At 32.5% G+C, this 17,687-nt stretch overlaps 1 protein-coding gene across 4 annotated transcripts in view; it reads right to left on the bottom strand.

Annotated features, from left to right (window-relative positions):
- Positions 1–6,389: 6,389 nt before the first annotated feature.
- Positions 6,390–17,687, bottom strand: part of LOC134232589 (WD repeat-containing protein 44-like) — a 16,536-nt gene continuing 5,238 nt past the window's right edge. Inside the window, exons 7-23 of one of the 4 annotated variants that reach the window (XM_062714574.1) lie at positions 17,127–17,648; positions 16,627–16,763; positions 16,255–16,297; positions 15,075–15,157; positions 14,633–14,706; positions 14,016–14,077; positions 13,738–13,812; positions 13,009–13,047; positions 12,240–12,375; positions 11,817–11,896; positions 10,360–10,464; positions 9,959–10,081; positions 9,135–9,317; positions 7,822–7,923; positions 7,512–7,627; positions 7,166–7,293; positions 6,391–6,721 (exon numbers count right to left, since the gene is read on the bottom strand). In XM_062714574.1, coding sequence (XP_062570558.1) covers positions 6,540–6,721; positions 7,166–7,293; positions 7,512–7,627; positions 7,822–7,923; positions 9,135–9,317; positions 9,959–10,081; positions 10,360–10,464; positions 11,817–11,896; positions 12,240–12,375; positions 13,009–13,047; positions 13,738–13,812; positions 14,016–14,077; positions 14,633–14,706; positions 15,075–15,157; positions 16,255–16,297; positions 16,627–16,763; positions 17,127–17,648 — 2,190 coding nt within the window. In that variant the 3' untranslated portion in view covers positions 6,391–6,539. Of the gene's footprint in view, positions 6,722–7,165; positions 7,294–7,511; positions 7,628–7,821; positions 7,924–9,134; positions 9,318–9,958; positions 10,082–10,359; positions 10,465–11,816; positions 11,897–12,239; positions 12,376–13,008; positions 13,048–13,737; positions 13,813–14,015; positions 14,078–14,632; positions 14,707–15,074; positions 15,162–16,254; positions 16,298–16,626; positions 16,764–17,126; positions 17,649–17,687 lie in introns of all 4 variants that reach the window. The other 3 variants (XM_062714576.1, XM_062714575.1, XM_062714577.1) reach the window with 3 other exon arrangements.

The raw sequence follows: 17,687 nt of genomic DNA, 5'->3' as shown, positions 1-17,687 counted from the left end.
TTTGATCTTGAATACTGTTTGTTATCTTCATATATTTCATTCCATTCTTATAGAGATACGATTTATCACGGTGAGCTTGAAATAAGATACTACAGAGTCTCACATATCCGTTTTATATTTTGATATTTTACAAGAAAATGATGTGAATGGAAATCTAACAACAAAGCTTTACGATAAACGTTATGATTTTAACTTTTCAATCATCAACTTATGCAGCAATATACCTCATTAGTTGCATACGGGGTTTATATCTCTTGGTTGATACGGTACGCTAGAGCATGCTCTACGTAAGAACACTTTCTAAAACGAGGTAAATTATTTCAAACTAGTTGATGAGATAAGAATATCAGCAGTCTATTTTAAAGTTATAGTTACGTAAGTTCTCGGGTCGATACAATGCCCTTGTCAACAAATTCAGTCCTTCATTAAGATAAATACCGGTTAACGTAGTTTATACTAATTGTTGAACCATTATTTACACTAAATTGATGACGGATTGTTCCGTTATTTCCTGATCGTGACAAGGAGCACACGCTGCATGGTGTGACTGGTCGGTAGCGGATGCTCACTCCTCCATGGCACCTGATCCCACCTCTGATGTTTTAAAGGACCGTGATTGCTCTGCTCCAAAATTTGTATTGTTTAATGGACTTTTGTGGTTGAAAACTGTTTGTTATCTCCATATATTTCATTCTTAATTAAATAAAAAAAACAATTAAACATACCTTAATCACATTTAAAAATGTTGATTTATGGAAGGGGGCAAAAATTGACTCATCAAATATATACTCTCAGTAGTCCTTAAATACTAAAAAAAATTAATTCCATTTTAGGCGGTTTTCAGGGCCATTTAAGATCAGTATCTGGCTTGCCTTGTGTAGACTCCAATGATAGCCTAAAAAATCATCAGATAGAATCAAATGAATGTATTTAACAATGCATTAGAATATCTTATGCCACTTTCAATGTTTAACGTTGGTCATCTTTTGCAGATTCTGGAGATGCAAATGTTTTTGACAAGTATGCCTATCCATTTTGTTCAGTGCATGAACAAATAATTTAAATCTGGTGATTACGATGGCAAAGGTAAGGCTAGATGCTGTTGCATTGCAAGAATAAACTGGTCAGAGGAGCCATGCAGGACTTTGTAACACCGCAATCAGATTTTAAAATGACTAAAGGATACTGCATAATTGGAAAGACATGTACAGGTAGGAAATATTCAGTGTACTGTTGTGATGTTCAAATTTTTTATCATTAGATGATGCCTTAGGAGGCACCCTGTTTCCCAGAATTTCTCTTACATTTTTACATTACCCTATTCATGTTTTGTTTGATTATTAGTTGTACCCTGTAGATGTTGAAATAAAATTTCGGAATTTTCATTTTCACTCGGAGGGTCAAATGGGGATTAACAAAATTGACGTTTTTTTTTCTAATTCAAACACACCCTGGTTCCAAGGACTCCTCCTTCATTTAATACAGTAGCATAATCTTGGTTTGGAAAAGCCCGATGAAGTCCAGTAGATGTGGGAAGTTTTCAGAATGTTCATCTTCATCCTGGGGTCAACATATGATGATTTATTCCAAAACACCCTGGTTCTCAAAACTCCTCTAATATTAAATACGCAATAGTTATGATCTGGAAGATGGGCATCCTGAAGATGTGCTTTAAAGTTTGGGAATTTATTTTTCGCCCTAGGTGTCAAACGAAGGTCGGACGTCTTTTAATACAAAAGCACCCTGGTTTCCAGAACTTCTCGTAGATGAAGAAAGATATGGAGAACAGTATTCAATATCAAAGTCCATAAAACAATACAAAATAGGAGCAGAGCAAACACGGACCTTTGAAACATCAGAGGTGGGATTAGGTGCCATGGAGGAGTGAGCATCCCCTGCTGACCGGTCACAACCGCCGTGCGCGTCATGCAGTAGCCTTTTCATGTTTTAATTTATCATTGGTGGTGACCTGTAAATGTGCAATTAACATTTCGGAATTTTCATTTTCACTCTGGGGGGCAAATTGGTTTCGAAAAATGATGTTTTCTGATACAAAAAGACCTTCGTTCTCAGACTTTCTCATATTTTTATGTAGTAGTCTAATAATCTTTTGGTAGATGATTGGTGGTGTCCTGTAGATGTACAAAAAGGTTTAATAATTTTTACATTTTCACCCTTAGTGCCTAATGGTTGGGGGGATAATTCAATTATGCTTTGTATATACAAGAGACCCTGGTTCCCAGAACTTAAATTTAATGCAGAAGCCTGATCATTGTCGATAATGTAACATCAAAGGGCTCTTGCATAATATATTTAAAATTTTAGATTAAAAACTTACGCAAAGTGTAGACCATACTATCAATATGATTGTTTCTTTTTGTCAAACCCCAAATGTTTTTCTTCTGTGTCTGTGTGTGTTTTAAATAAAAATTTGATTTCCATCTAAAACAAAAGATTTGTCCAGAGTTATAACAATTTATTATCCTTGTTAATAATTAAAATTACATCAATATAAATATACGGCTTTTACATTTTAAAATGGTTTTACACAATCTTCTTCTATATCATTCATTCATAAACAGTTGGCATACAAATATTAATGGTTAACAACTACACCCTGAAATACCATTATAATGACAATAGTAAAAACACCATTAAAACATGATTATGGTATATTAACACTTGGAACCAAATTTCAAATGATTAGGAGAGAGTAAACGACATATTCAAAATAGCATGTAAATCTGGCCAAGAAGTATAGCACCATATGTTAATTAATTTTTTTACATGTGACTAATTTTTAATCAATTTAAGTTTTTAATGACTACTGATAGTACAGCAATTCACTGTTTGAATTCCACTGATACAAGAATACACAGATTACATAATAGGAAAATGCATGACTATAAACTATACATAATTATATAAGTGATTATGTATAAAATAAAATGCTTTTTTTGTTCCAAACAGTAATATTATAATCTCAGCACATATTAAATGGTAAGTTTATGGGATTTAAAATACTTTCTTTGTATTAATTTATACATATTTTATACTTACAGCAAAATTTCTTGTGAATAAATGAAATTTGGACAACAAATGACCTTGATCTGAATATCTTATAGAAAAACATAGCCTAAGACTGCATGACTAGATATAAATATCACAAAGATTTCCAATTCAAGTTAAGGTGATGTTTTTATAGGCAAAAATCACTAATTATACAAAATAATTACAACATTGACTGAATTCATGATTGGTTTTTAAAACCCTATCATCACCAGGAAAAAAATACTTTTAAAAATAAATGAGGAAAGCCTTACTCCTAGTATCTAATGAAATGTTCATAAAGTTTGAATATAAATAACTTGAGAACGAACTGAATATTGATTGCTTAAATTGCTAGAACATAAAACTATTCTTTCCTATTTCGTGAAATATTGTGAAATATAGCTATAGTTGTCAACTTAAACATGGAGAAATATTATTGCACAAAAATAAAATTATTTCAATTAATAAAGAGTTACCCTTTATCTGCAGTTCTTTAGTGATACAAAAATAAAAGTTTTGTCAAAATATCACATAAACATTTCATGAAAAAGTCAACACATTTTAAAGCAGTCAGTTGTTATAAATCTTGAGATCTCTTCAATTTTGAAGATCCTCTAATTATCCCTAATTAGGGTTTCAGTTAATTCAACTTTGTACAAATAAAAAAAAAATTATACACATTAATAAGTAAATTTAGGTAATACCATGCACAGACTAATCAACTAAATTAGCACACTTAATACAAATTCTAAACATATATCGACAGAGAATGCATATCCTAAAAATTACATAGATGTGCAAGTTTTGTGGGGGGTATAAAATTAAAATATATACAGTCTGAGGTATAGGAAACATATAAGCCAAAAGTAAGTAAAATCATGAAAATGACAGTGGATTTCATGAATGTGTTCAAAGAAACAGTGCAACTATATCAATGATGTTTTAGAGAAAACATTCAACCTCTATTTTCACCAAGTTACCTTCAATTATTCCATCAAGTAATTTCTTACTAAAATAACCAGCAGTTATTATTTCAACATCGTGACAGTTATGTTTGAGAAAATCAGAAAATTAATGATGTACAGTATGGTATATGTAAAAGTGTAAGAAAATAAAAGTTAATAATACTGTAAGACAGAAAAATATTGATCAACTGCTGAAGATGCTTAAAAGTCTCTGACATCCCTGTTCTATGTAATGTATTCATCTACATTAAGAAAAGGTTATGTATAATACAGTTCTTATTTGAATCTAAGAATTTAACAGCAAAATATAATTTTGTTCCTGGATATTTACTGCACATATACAATTCCTTTCGATTTTTGTTCAATATAATTTGTTCATCGAGTCTAGTATTGTGGTACATACCTAATTCTACCTACTGAAAATCTACATATTTAATAACATTCCTCCATAAGAATTAGCCAATGACATTAACCTCCACTCTGAGTTCTACATTTGACAAAGACCTATCAAGGAGCCATGCTGCCAGGCTTTACCATGTTTGAATGTGATGTACATATACCGTCCCGTCATGTATTTTCGTGGTATATACGTTTTCGTGGTATTTTTTTATTTTTAGGAATAATCGCACAAAGCGAGATCGAAATGATCTAATATTTGCTATTAATATAGGGGAACCCTGTGCACGTTTTATGACCAAATGTTAAACCTTTCTGCCTTTGCCAAAATAAAATATAGCGAGTGAGTTATGCATAGTTCGCAAATTTGACAATTTGCGTAATATACGCTTATTCGTCGTGTTTTGAACTAGAATACCAAACTTACAAACTAATAGCCGGCGATCTTGCATATCAGCGTCTGTTAACTATCCATACAGCTACCGGTCAAGTGACAATAATTTGGAATTTCCCACTTTTGAAATTTTTTCTACGGTGATCTAGTAACGTCATTTTTTATATAATTTTCAAAGAAAATATCGGGGGTGTTAAAAAGTTATATGATAAAAAAAATCTTGTGTCATTGATAATTAATTGAATTAAACATTTAATTTCTTTAAATATACATGTAATTTATATTTTAAAACATGAAACATTCAAATAAAGCATTATAAAATTACTTCTAGGCCAATCTTGAGAAAGAAAAATTTTTTTACATTATTTAGCAATACAGCTTAGGCACGCCTAAATAGATGTGGTCTTAATTAACAACAAATAAATTACCATGTCAAATTGTGTACAATTAACTAGTATTTTGGACACTGTAAAGTTTATAAGGATTTTCCCCGACTGCATTTCCATAGTTTACTTGTTTTATAAATACCACGAAAACATATGACGTCAGCAAAAAAATTGAAAGAGCAATAATGCAAGAATTCAATGACCATCTGAACAAATAACAAATGATATGTGAGTTAAAATCATTTTAAAATAAGGAAAATTATTGTTTGTATGTGTGATAAATAGCAAACATCTCAATTATTTAGTCTTGAAGCACTTTATTACAAATTAACCGTAATGCCACGAAAACTCATGATTCGAGGGTACACATGTAACTAACAACTCTACAAGTCAAACTGGTCACACTTACGGGTGTAAACAGACAGACAAACAAACACACTTTCCGAGATCTCATTTGTATAAAAAGGAGTATTATATAAATATATCTACATGTTCATCAAAATTCATGATTTACTATCTCCTGATAATCTCTACTAAGTAAAAATTAGTGGAAGTCTTGTATAAATTCCTCAGCATCATGTCCAAATTACAGTGAAAACTGTCTATTACAAAACTTCTATAATCTGTTTCACTGTATATCCTGATTTTGCTACACTCCCCTTTGACTACAGTGAATTTTTCATATACTTTACACTGTTTAATCCAACACTGTCTATTCCAAAACAAAATGTGTACATATTTGGTGTTTGGCCACTTTTGCTGAGACCAATCATGTATCATTTATCATTTCAACCAGCACTGGATATACATTGTACATAAAGTATATTAGTGTATAATAACATGACAAATCTAATTTAAAATAAGTATTATGATTCAAAACCATTCTATATCAGTAATTAAACTACAGTCAAATCTTATTATCTTGTACTCAAAAGGGCTAAGGGAAAAAGTCAAAATATCCAGTACAGTAACTATAGATACAGAGGATAAAATATTATTTTAAAAAAAGATTTCTTTTAATGTTGAGATACCAGTGTTTGAAATAATACAGTTTAACTATATTAGAGTAATGAAAATACAGGCCTTTAAAACAATGCTGCATAAAAAGTAATACACATATCATACTATAATTCAACAGGACAGCTCAAGCTAAATCTGCAGAATTTTAGAACAAAAATATGAAGCAATTTTCATAAATCATGTTACTTTCCCATAAACTGGGAGTTCCTTGTGCAATTAGCAATTCCACCATACTTTGTAAGAAATGTATAACCATCAGCCTATGTTGGTTTAGGTCCGAGATTAAGTACGACTTTTATGGCCCCCATGAAGTCCGTGGCGGTCAGTCTATGTTGGTTTGGGTCCGAGGTTAAGTACGACTTTTATGGCCCCTGTGAAGTCTGCGGCGACAATCACCTGTCTGGGGGTCTCCTCTGTCTCTTTGCTGGGGTTGGGTTCCTGTTTCTTGGAGCGGACAAACAGGGAAGGGTTGGGGGCAAACACAGCAGCAGTGACTGTGGCATTGTGAACTAAAACAGAAAGATTAATTCATTAATAATGTTAATAGAAATGAAGCTTAAATTGTATCTTAATCCCTTTAATTTGCACAAAAAACTTTACCCTTAAAAATAAATAACAGTAAATATACCTGGTAAGTTTTACAGGTAGAGTTAAAAATTCATGTTATCTTGAACTTAATATAATCAAGATATCCAAGAATTCTCAATAAGGGAAAAAATAATGTGTTATCTCTTATTCAACCATTGCTTATACATGTATGATAAGTCATTACTGCATCGTCAATAAATTATTATCTTAGAGTAAATTTTCAATTCATACTGTCTCAAAGCAATTGTACTTTAAAGTGTATAATTTTCATGATGAAATAGGATGTAATTCTATGTAATTCCCTTGCTGTGTTAAACATAGCTTAAGTTCTGTAACACTGACATGTATACACTGTAGAGCCCTACCTTTAATAGCCTCCCAGTAATCATTGCGATCTCTCCTGGCCGATGAGAATTTATAGAACTCGTGCTGCGTCTTCCAGATGTACACAAAGTGGTCCTCAGAACCACAGATCAGGTACTTAGACTTGGGACTGCAAAGTGATAAAAAGCTTTAATTCATTATGCAAACTAAATTTTGAGAGAAAAATCAAAACTTGAATTTTGAATTACCTAAACCTATTTCTCTCCATATTTTGAAAAATAACCGAAGTCAGGCATATCTTCTGTGTGTATACTAATTACAAAAGAAGTCTTTTCAGACAAATTTTTTCCTTTTAACACTTTTCCCTCAAATTATTAGCCAACTTACCTAAAACTGGCCTTGATCTGACTACTGTTATTAGTGCAACCCTTGTATTTACAGGTCAAGGTCAAATCTCGTAGATCATATAATCTTATCCTGGAGTCATTAGAAGTCACCAATATCTGAAACAAATAAATTGAATTTCTATAATTTTTTTGTAAATAAAAAATTTTTTCTTGTTATTATCATAAGTGCAAAAACTCTTCACTACTACTTCTCAAGAGAACATGAAATCAGATAAATTCTCTCTCTTGCTCTGTCTCTCTTTCATGTAATCTCTCTCCCCCCTCTTTCTCTCTTTCTCTCTCTCTTTTACCTTATCTTCCCCAGGTAGCGGTTCCACACCCGTGATTTTGCTTCCTTTGGCATTTTTACCTCTTGTTGACCTTACATGGATCTGAGTGTAGTATTTTAATTGCTGGAAAAAAAATTGTAAGTTAACATCATTACAACAAATTAGGGATGTCAACGAGTACCCGGTTACCCGGGTACAAAGTATCGAATACTAAAACTGGTACTCGGTTACTCGGATGTATATTTTTAAATATTTCTGAGCTTATCTATTAATGCATTAAAAAATCGGTTTTAAAACGTAAAATTGTACATACAGTAATTAGGGTTTCCTACGCCTCTAAATGACCGTTATGGCAGTGTTTATACAGTAATTATCGTGACCAAACACCTGATGTACCTACCTGGCTTTTCTCACCTTTGTTTTCTACCCTTATGTTTAGTTAATTTGTTTTTATTTGTTTTCATCGAACATTATAAGGAATTATATTTAAATAAATCAAATAATTTTGTCAATTCTCTTCTCGGGGAAACTTTGCACGTGCGATTGTTGATATGGATGCGTTTGATTACATGCCAATTAATGCAAATGGTTGAAGGCAAATGCTTTAAAAATCTTATGTCCATCGTTGCTCCAAACTACAACATACCGTATCGTAATTTTATGAAATCTAGGATCAAAAAGTGTAAATATCGTATAAATCTCTGTTATAGGATAACTTGATCAAGTTTATACCGTACATGTAGCTCAGACAACTTATCACTTGGACGTCAAACGCACCAAAGAGTTATATTACAATCACGGAACAGATTATTTTTTAAACAAAAACACTGTGAACCATATATTTTATTTCTCGTATTTATCTGATAAAGAAGTTGAACTTTAAAAAAATGTTAGATTAAATTTCGTCCGCTACAAAGTTGTAATAACTTTTACAACGCATTTGCAGGTAACCTCCTATCGGTTTTATTTCTACAAAAAAATGTTTTACAGTTATTTAACTTGTTCAATTCATTTACACTTTTACCGAGTACCCGGGTTCGAACATCAGTTAAGAATTGACCGATTTGACATCCCTACAACAAATGTTATCTACATTTACCTGTACACATACATGTATATATAAAGATTTTTTTGGGGGGAAGGTTTTTTTATTATTCTAGAGCAATACAAAGAGAAACTCTCTCTTTAACTGAATGATCAACTGCTTTATTCATCGAAATAATCAGTACTTTGAATGTGATAAGTGTATAAGCTTTTTTTTGCTTATTTTTTTTGTTCATAAAATGTTCATATACACTGTATACAAAATTAATTCAACTTTCATGACAGTTTACCTCTGTGGTGTAGAATATACATTTTCCATCGTAAGTTCCGGCGACAGCAAACTTTCCATTGTGGCAGAAGTTGGCTGTCGTTATTAGACTGGAGACCTCGTTCCACATTGTAACTTTTTTCTCAGGAATGTTCCACAGTCTTAACTTACCGTCTAATGAACCACTTAAAAAGTACCTATCATCCTAAAAGAAGTAATGGTAAGACAGTGATATACAATAAAACATAATATTAAAACATACAATACAAAACTATGAGTTAGATTTTCTTAGCAATTCAGAAATAAACAACTGTAGAATTTCTTTTGAGTTTCTATACCATTCTTAAAAGTATATCAATATGTACAAATGATGTGTAGACAGTGAAAACAAAATTGCAAGTATCAGCTGGTTGTAATGTGAAATGGTCCAAAGTAAAGCTGAAATACGCAACACTAACTGTAAACGTATTATATTTGGCGTGTACGATATTTGGCGGAAATTGAATTTTCAACAAGTTGGCGTAGATTTGATTTAGCACTTTTTAAATGTGCATTACATAAACCTTTATACACAAAGCATTTAGCGATGTACAGGTACTTGATTTAGCGGAGGCTGCTTTCGCGAAAGGCGCTAAAAAAAATACACAGCAAAATGTAATATGTTTACAGTATTGTACAATGTACATTTTACCTGTACATTGATTCATGTATTTTTTTTTTTTGCACAGTGACTTCATACCTTGTTTTTCTTTTTTATTCATATAGTATTTCAATAATCAATATAAAGAAATGATTTTTTGTCAATGAGAGAGAAATACATGCATTTGTTCTGTTGTAAATGTTCACCTTTGGATGGAACACTATAGCGGTGACAAAGTCTATATGCTGGAATATACACAGACACTCTCTCCGAGAAATGTGCCACAGTCGCACGGTTTTATCCATTGAGGAGGACAAGATGAAGTAATTCTGAAAAACATAATTTAACCCAGTTTTTAGTTTTTTGTCCATTGTCCATTTTGTGACACATTTGTAAAATATTTGAAAAAAATTTGTTTCTATTGGTTTTAAGGCAAATATTTCTTAAAAACATGTACATATCATTTTAAAAAACAATTTATATGTATAAAATAATACATTTGTACTTTTATTTTGAAATGTTATTTGTTTTTTATTTAAAATACATCTACATTGAAATATTTTTTTCCATTTATTTGACATATATATCAGGTAATAAGGGTACTTACTTTAGACCAAGAGACATCTAGTACATCTGATATGTGACCCCGGTAAACACACAGGGGGCGGGACATAAAAGGGGCGTCCTTATCCTCATCTGATGTCATCTGGGCCTGTCAAAATATTAATTCAAACATATACTGAAATGCAATATTTAAACAGAAATGTCTACATTCCTTCACCAACTTTTTCTTCAAAATGAAGATGAAAAATGCCTTCATTAAATCATCTTATTCAAAAAACAATGTTTCAAATGTTAGAATTATTTGAAACAATCAACATAAATAAGCATGAATTCCTTTTGAGCTTGATGAGTATCCCTTGTATGAGAAACCAGAATCTCTGTCAAGACTGAAGCTCTACTGGTTTGTACTTATAACAAAGGAAGAGAAAAGTACTTAAGCAGTTGGGAATTGAAACTTTACAACAGCAAAACACAGAATAATGATCCTTGATTAAGCCTCTTTATGTTCTTAGTGTAGTGTACTTGCATGCCACATTATATTATAATCAGACTAAAACTGTAGGAGGAGTTGCATTTTGAGAGTATTTAACAGAAATTTCTATTTTTAGTAACCACGGCAACACCATTCATCGAAATCAAAAACCGATAAATAGAATAATGTATCTGAGTGTAGTCTACTTGTGTGCCAAGTTATACTGAAATCAGACCAAAACTGTAGGAGGAGTAGCAGTTTGAAAGAATTTCACAGAAATTTCTATTTTTAGTAACCACGGCAAATCCATTCATCCAAATCAAAAACCAATACACAGAATTATGTATCTGAGTGTAGTTTACTTGTGTGCCAAGTTATTCTGAAATCAGACCAAAACTGTAGGAGGAGTAGCAGTTTGAAAGAATTTCACAGAAATTTCTAATTCTAGTAACCATGGCAACAACGTTCATCGAAATCAAAAACCGATACACAGAATTATGTATCTTAGTTAGTCTACCTGTGTGCCAAGTTATATTGAAATCAGACCAAAACTGTAGGAGAAGTAGCATTTTGAAAGTATTTCACAGAAATTTCTATTTTTAGTAACCACGGCAACACCGTTCATGGAAATCAAAAATCGATATATAGAATTATGTATCTTAGTGTAGTCTACTTGTGTGCAAAGTTATATTGAAATCAGACTTAAACTGTAGGAGGAGTTGCATTTTGAAAGTATTTCACAGTAATTTATATTTTTAGTAACCATGGCAACACCGTTCCTCGAAATCAAAAACCGATATATAGAATTATGTATCTGAGTGTAGTCTACTTGTGTGCCAAGTTATACTGAAATCAGACCGAAACTGTAGGAGGAGTAGCATTTTGAAAAATTGTTTACAGACAGACAGACAGACAGCTAGACAGACAGACGGACGGACGCCAGATGCATTACTATCACATAAGCTCTTTTGGTCTCTGACCAGTAGAGCTAAAAAACCATAGTTGACAGTATTTGTCTTTCCTCATACCTGTGTAAGGAAATCTCCCACAGAATTTTCTGACACAATGGAGTTGAGACTTTCATGTGAAGGAGTTGGAGACACCCGAACTGGAATAAAAATTATGAATTCATTATAACACAATGAATTAAGACCAGAGACAAAAGTCCAGAGTCACTATTATAAGTAAGAATTTACCCTTCTCCACCCCTACCCCCCTTCCCTTTCTTCCTCCTTCCTCCCCCCTCTTCTCCCCCATTTTTTTCTCCAACCTCTCTTCCAATCCTCTTTCTTCCACATCCATACTTCCATGCCCCCCTCCCCTTTCTTTCCCATATTCACAAAAGAGAGCTTCAGATCAGTTGACTTTATCAAATCTTCTGTTTATACATGTTACCTGCAAAATTATATACCCAGGTACTCAAGAACAAAAAAAAATACCAACATACGTACCATCAGCGTACTTTGTCCTCATGTCATCAAAGTGAGGGTAGGCGGCCTTGAGGACCCAGATCCTCAGCATGTTGTCTTGTCCTCCCGTCGCGAGGAGCTTACCGCACGGTGAAAACTTCATAGTCCACACAGCACCCTGTAACCAAGACAACAGGGGTCAAAGGTCAAAGGGTCTTCTATGTTTCACTTTATCTCGTAATAATGATATTGATACATGTAATATCTGCCCTAATCAAGCATAATTGTGAAATATCTTTCATTACTGGTGATTTGCGAGATAAATATAAATTTTTATCCTTTTTGATACAAGCATATCAATAATTACAAATGCCTTTCTTTTTATAAGATAATCTTTAACAAATACATGTATCTATCAGAACCCTGGTACATGTATGTAATAGTTTAATAAAGCATGGGTTTACATGCTAAATACTGATCAAAAGTGGTACAAGACTTAATACAAAAATTGCTTATCAATATCATGTTATGTACCTGCAACATCAGAGCAATTAGTTATAAATCATGCACAAGACAGTAATACACATTTACAACAGCATGCAAATCAAACCTGCATGCTTGGTGTATATTTATGTGTTGGTAGAATTAAGTAGTTTTTTAGGAGCAGGAAAAAAATAGTTTTGGGATTGCTAAGAAAAATTTTTAAAGCCATCTCAAAATATACAGATTTTATGTAAAATCAGATGATAGAGACTTTGGCAACATATAGAGGCTGTAAGAGTTAATGCTGGAGAATTATTTCTGAACCTACTGCTTCAGTCATAGTACGGTCAAGGTCATCATCCACTTCCTAAAAATAGTATGAATCTCATTACAGGTTAGAAGTGCTTGAGTGAAATTCTCTCTTCTTGCATGGCTATTTTCATCAGTAGATGTGTGAATGTAAAATAGCAATTTTGTTTTTCTTTAATTTTTGATGAATGTTTTGAGGATAATAAGTCAGAGTGAACTGTGAAGCTGTGACAGTTATTGTGTTAATGGAAAACTCTGTGCTACAAAAAGTGTATTCTAAACACGAAAAGACACTACAAGAATAGATCAAATCACATGGAAATGCACCAACTATAAACATTTCATTGAAAAAGACAATAAAAACATAAACATTCATAACATTTCGGCATAGATATCATACATTCAAATACCAACTCTACATTTAAAAGGCAAAATCATTTTTGAAAAGGAAATTCTAAAAGTTATCAAAGAAACAAAACAATAGAAAACTAAAACATGTGGTGGCTATTCAATTCCCAACCCTTTTTTTCTTTCTATCAAAAAGAAATTTAAAAGCTTATTAATATGTATTCTAAGAATTATATTTTCACATTTCTAAATTCTATTTTCTAAAGCACTTCAAACAATTTGTAATCTCTGCTTTAACATATTGCTCCACCCCCATTCCTCTACCCCAGACAAACAGACAAACACACACACACACCTCCAGCTGGTAGGAAAATAAAACACTGAGATAGAGGCTACTGACCGTGTGGACCCCACTCATATCCTGTAACATCTTGAGCTGGTTAAATTCCTTAGTGCCTTTATGATGAGCTTTCAGCTGTAACAGACAATTCAGTTCACCATTGTGTACTATACCACTTTATTTTTTAGCAAACATTAGGCATATGAGTCAATGTCACATTCAAAAAGTCATTACCTTAATGTATACAATAATTAATGTATACAATGTATTTGCCTGACATTTTCAGAATATGAGTATACTGACAACATTTCATACACACAACCTGGAACCTGACTAACCTTGAAGATTTTCCCGTCCACATTAACTTCTTCTTCTACACCTGTCTCATCTCCATGTATCACTAAAAATTATAAAAAGGAAAAAAGGAATTAACATTAAATACATCAAAAATCTCTAAAAATTTCTCTTCTGTGTAAACATGCACAATTTAACCTACAGCGGAACTCCGAGATTTTGACTACTGTAAATCATGTTTTATTCACGAGAACTTTATTTTCGCTCAATTACGCGAGACGGATTGCTCGCGAAAATTTCTTATCGCGTATAAAAGAATTCCTTAAGATTATATAGAGAAATGACCACAATTCGTGAAAATTTTGTCTCGCTAATAAAGAGTTAATGACTATCTCGCGAAAAAAAGGTGTCGCGAAAATTTAGTGATCTACAGTATATGATATATATAATTTTAGTTCCTTTCATAAAATTCAGTCAATGTTTGAAACATCTTCTGATACCCATTGTGGTTTAATTTTATTGTACATAGATCTATTTTGAGACTAATACTGATTTTGATAATAAAAAAAAAAGCTAGTGTCCGTGGAACTAAATGATGTCTGGATTAGGAAGGTTTTACTGTACAGGTATTTTTTATAGATGATACCGTTGAGGTACTAACCCTGGTCTGCAGCAGTTTTGAGTTTGTCTACATTTTTCTTCATTTTCTTCTCTAGGAATTTCTTCAGCTTTAGTCTGAAACATCAGCAGTAAAAAAGAGTAATGTAAAAAAGTAATAAAAAAGAAAGCTTTAATTCTTTCAATAGACAGTCAAGCATTGTCATCTCTAACTAAAGAGAACTGCCCAAGAAAAAACTTCATGATATCCAAGGATCTGAGATTTCCAGGGTTAAATATTTAAAGAATATTGATTTGTACTTCCAGATCAGTTTGACCTATCAATTGTATTCAAAATAACAGTATTCGAGATACCAATGTTCACCTTGAGCATTATATACATAACAGCAAAGATAATAAATGCTCATTTCTAAAATCGATAACAATATCCACAACCAGTAAGAATGCACTGGGTTATCAGCAGTTGAGACATCAGAGTTACCTACCCCTTCTTCCTGACACCTGTCTCCTCCTCCAGAGATTTGCTGTCCTCCCCTCCATGGGCCCCCTCATCATGTAAATCCTTACCCTCCCTGTAAAGGAGAATCATAGTAAATAACTTTTGTAAAATGAGGTACAAAAAGGGGAAACTTTAGAATGATTTCAAGACATCAATAAAGAAGTTTTCTGACCACACCAATAAATAGAATTTTTAAACCATGCAATAAAAAAAATCAAATTATGTGCATTCAATGTAAAAGTTAGGAATTGTTATTTAGAGAAGTATTAGAGGTCAAATGCAAATTAGAATCATGTAAATTGATGTATTATATGAAAAAATGTAACAATAAAATTCTGTGCTATATTAACATGATTAATGATATGAATATTTTAATCATTTTTTTCAGTTGGGAAAGATGTATATGAAAGATACATTTTTTTTTTAAGACCAAATTTTAATTTTTCTTTACAACTTTATAGTCCATCTTGATAGCAATAGCACACTCAACAAACTTCTGAATAATATAAATGAAAAGGGTGAAAAAAATGTGATACTGCTTGCTAAAGCTAATTTTTAGCACATCTGCTCAGCTCTTTCCTTAATTAATAAAAGATATTTTTCCTTATGAAAGAGACTCTGCACATGTATGAAAGTCAGCAGGTCAAGTTCCTAGCTGCAGGATGAGAATTTTTTTTTTGATTCACCAACCAAAAGGAATAGCATTCATACCCACTAGCCATATCTCTAAACCATACCACATATATACTTGGTATTTCTTTTCAATCCTTTATGCAAATGATCTAACTATAGTAATGATTTAAAAACTAATCATACACATGTACATGTATCTTGATATACATGTGTGTGAAAAGATTAAGGATTTAAAAACTTGAAGACATTATAGAAAGACAGGAATTCCTGCAATATGACTTACATGTTTCTACATTCTTTTTTTTCACAGTTATAAAAATTGAATTTTTCAAACATGTATATATAGAGATAGTATGTAGATTTAACAGAATTTGAAGTTTCTCATAATACTTGAAGTTCTAATTGAGATAAAATGTAAAATTCAACTAATTACATGAATGTAAGTTTGAAGTTATGAGATATTCAGTCTCTTTTTCTAGATATATAAGTTAAAGAGACCTTATACCACTGTAAACTGGTTCTCACTACAATACTTGCCTTGGTATCCAATACAAACCATAGCGGGGCTTTTGTAATCTGAGGGGGCAATCATGCAGGATTTTTATGATAAACAAGTATGTCAAAATAATACTAGATTTATACAAACAAAATTTAGCTGTCTTATTTTCATTCTGTATAAAGCAATGTTGCTATAAAAACTTAGAGAATTCTACTGAAAATTTCTGAATTTCAGAAAATGTATTTATTTTTCTTTCTTGCTGCATTAAATTAAGAAAAATATCATTTAGGAATGCCACTAATAGAAAATGCACATTTACACTTTCAATATAAAAAACAAAGTCAAAAAAATTACAGCACAGAAACAAAGCAAACAAAAACGTTTTCCGTATCAATAAATTGCCTACCCGTCCATTTCCTTGGTGAGTTTCATGATGTGTAGAGTGAGGGGGTTGATACACTTAGGAATTTTATCCTCTGCTATACTCAGGGGGACCTTCTCTCCTGTGTCCAGATTTAGCACCAACACCCCCTCCAGGATTTCCTACAGGGAAAAATGTCAAATTTACTCCAATTTTACTCTGAAAATGCTGCAATTTTTACAGATACCATATACAGTTCAACTTGTTTAATGCCAATGCTGTGTATTCTGAATTCTTGTGTAATAAAATCTTAATTTTTAGTCCCTTTCAGTTATTTAATTGCTTAAAATTTTGTCTAATCTAGAATATTGTCTTATTTGGGCTATTTCTTTGGAGCCAGTATTGAAAAGGATTAGACAAGGTTTACTGTATTTCTCGCAAAGTTCAATGACCTGGTACACATTTTTTGATTACTGAAAATCATTAATCAAAGATACAAAAATACCTTCTATAAAATAAAATGTTTCTCTATAATGATCTCATACCTCATCAGTTAATGTCCTTCCTGAGTTTGAGCGTGGCCTTGGAGCTGTAGGCTGTTGTTCCTCGGGCTCCTCTGTGTTAGGCGATGAACAACGCGACGATTCTTTAGACGATTTCTTGTCCCGATCTCCAGATTTCCTTCGTTCCCTTTCTACTGACTTCCTGGAAACATTGGAACTTTTTCGAGGCAGACTAGAAGATTTCTTACTTTGATACTGTCCCTCTTCACCCTTGTGGGATTTACTTTCACTTCGCCCTAATGAACTAGATCCTGATTTACTTTCACTTTGTCCCAGTGACCCTGATGTAGATTTACTTTCATTTCTCCACTGAGTACCAGTTCTTCCATCTGCTCTGCCCAGAGAAGCTGTTTTTCTGCCTTGTATGGGTGCACTCATTGATTGCCTTTGACCTCCTGACCCTGATTTTGAGCGCGACTCAGATCTCCCGAGTGAGCTCGATCTACTACCTGTTGCAGATCTTGGACGACTCTGATCGGAATTCACTGCATGCAGCTCAGCATCCTGAAAATATAATGTTATTTCTAATTAGAAGCCTAAATA

The sequence above is a fragment of the Saccostrea cucullata genome, unplaced genomic scaffold (genome assembly GCF_032062105.1).
Source record: "Saccostrea cucullata isolate Sc308-1 unplaced genomic scaffold, CSIRO_AGI_Scuc_v1 ctg944, whole genome shotgun sequence".
NCBI classification, from domain to species: Eukaryota; Metazoa; Mollusca; class Bivalvia; order Ostreida; family Ostreidae; genus Saccostrea; species Saccostrea cuccullata.
Note: the sequence above shows the minus strand (reverse complement) of the source record. Positions and strands in the feature narration are given on the sequence as shown.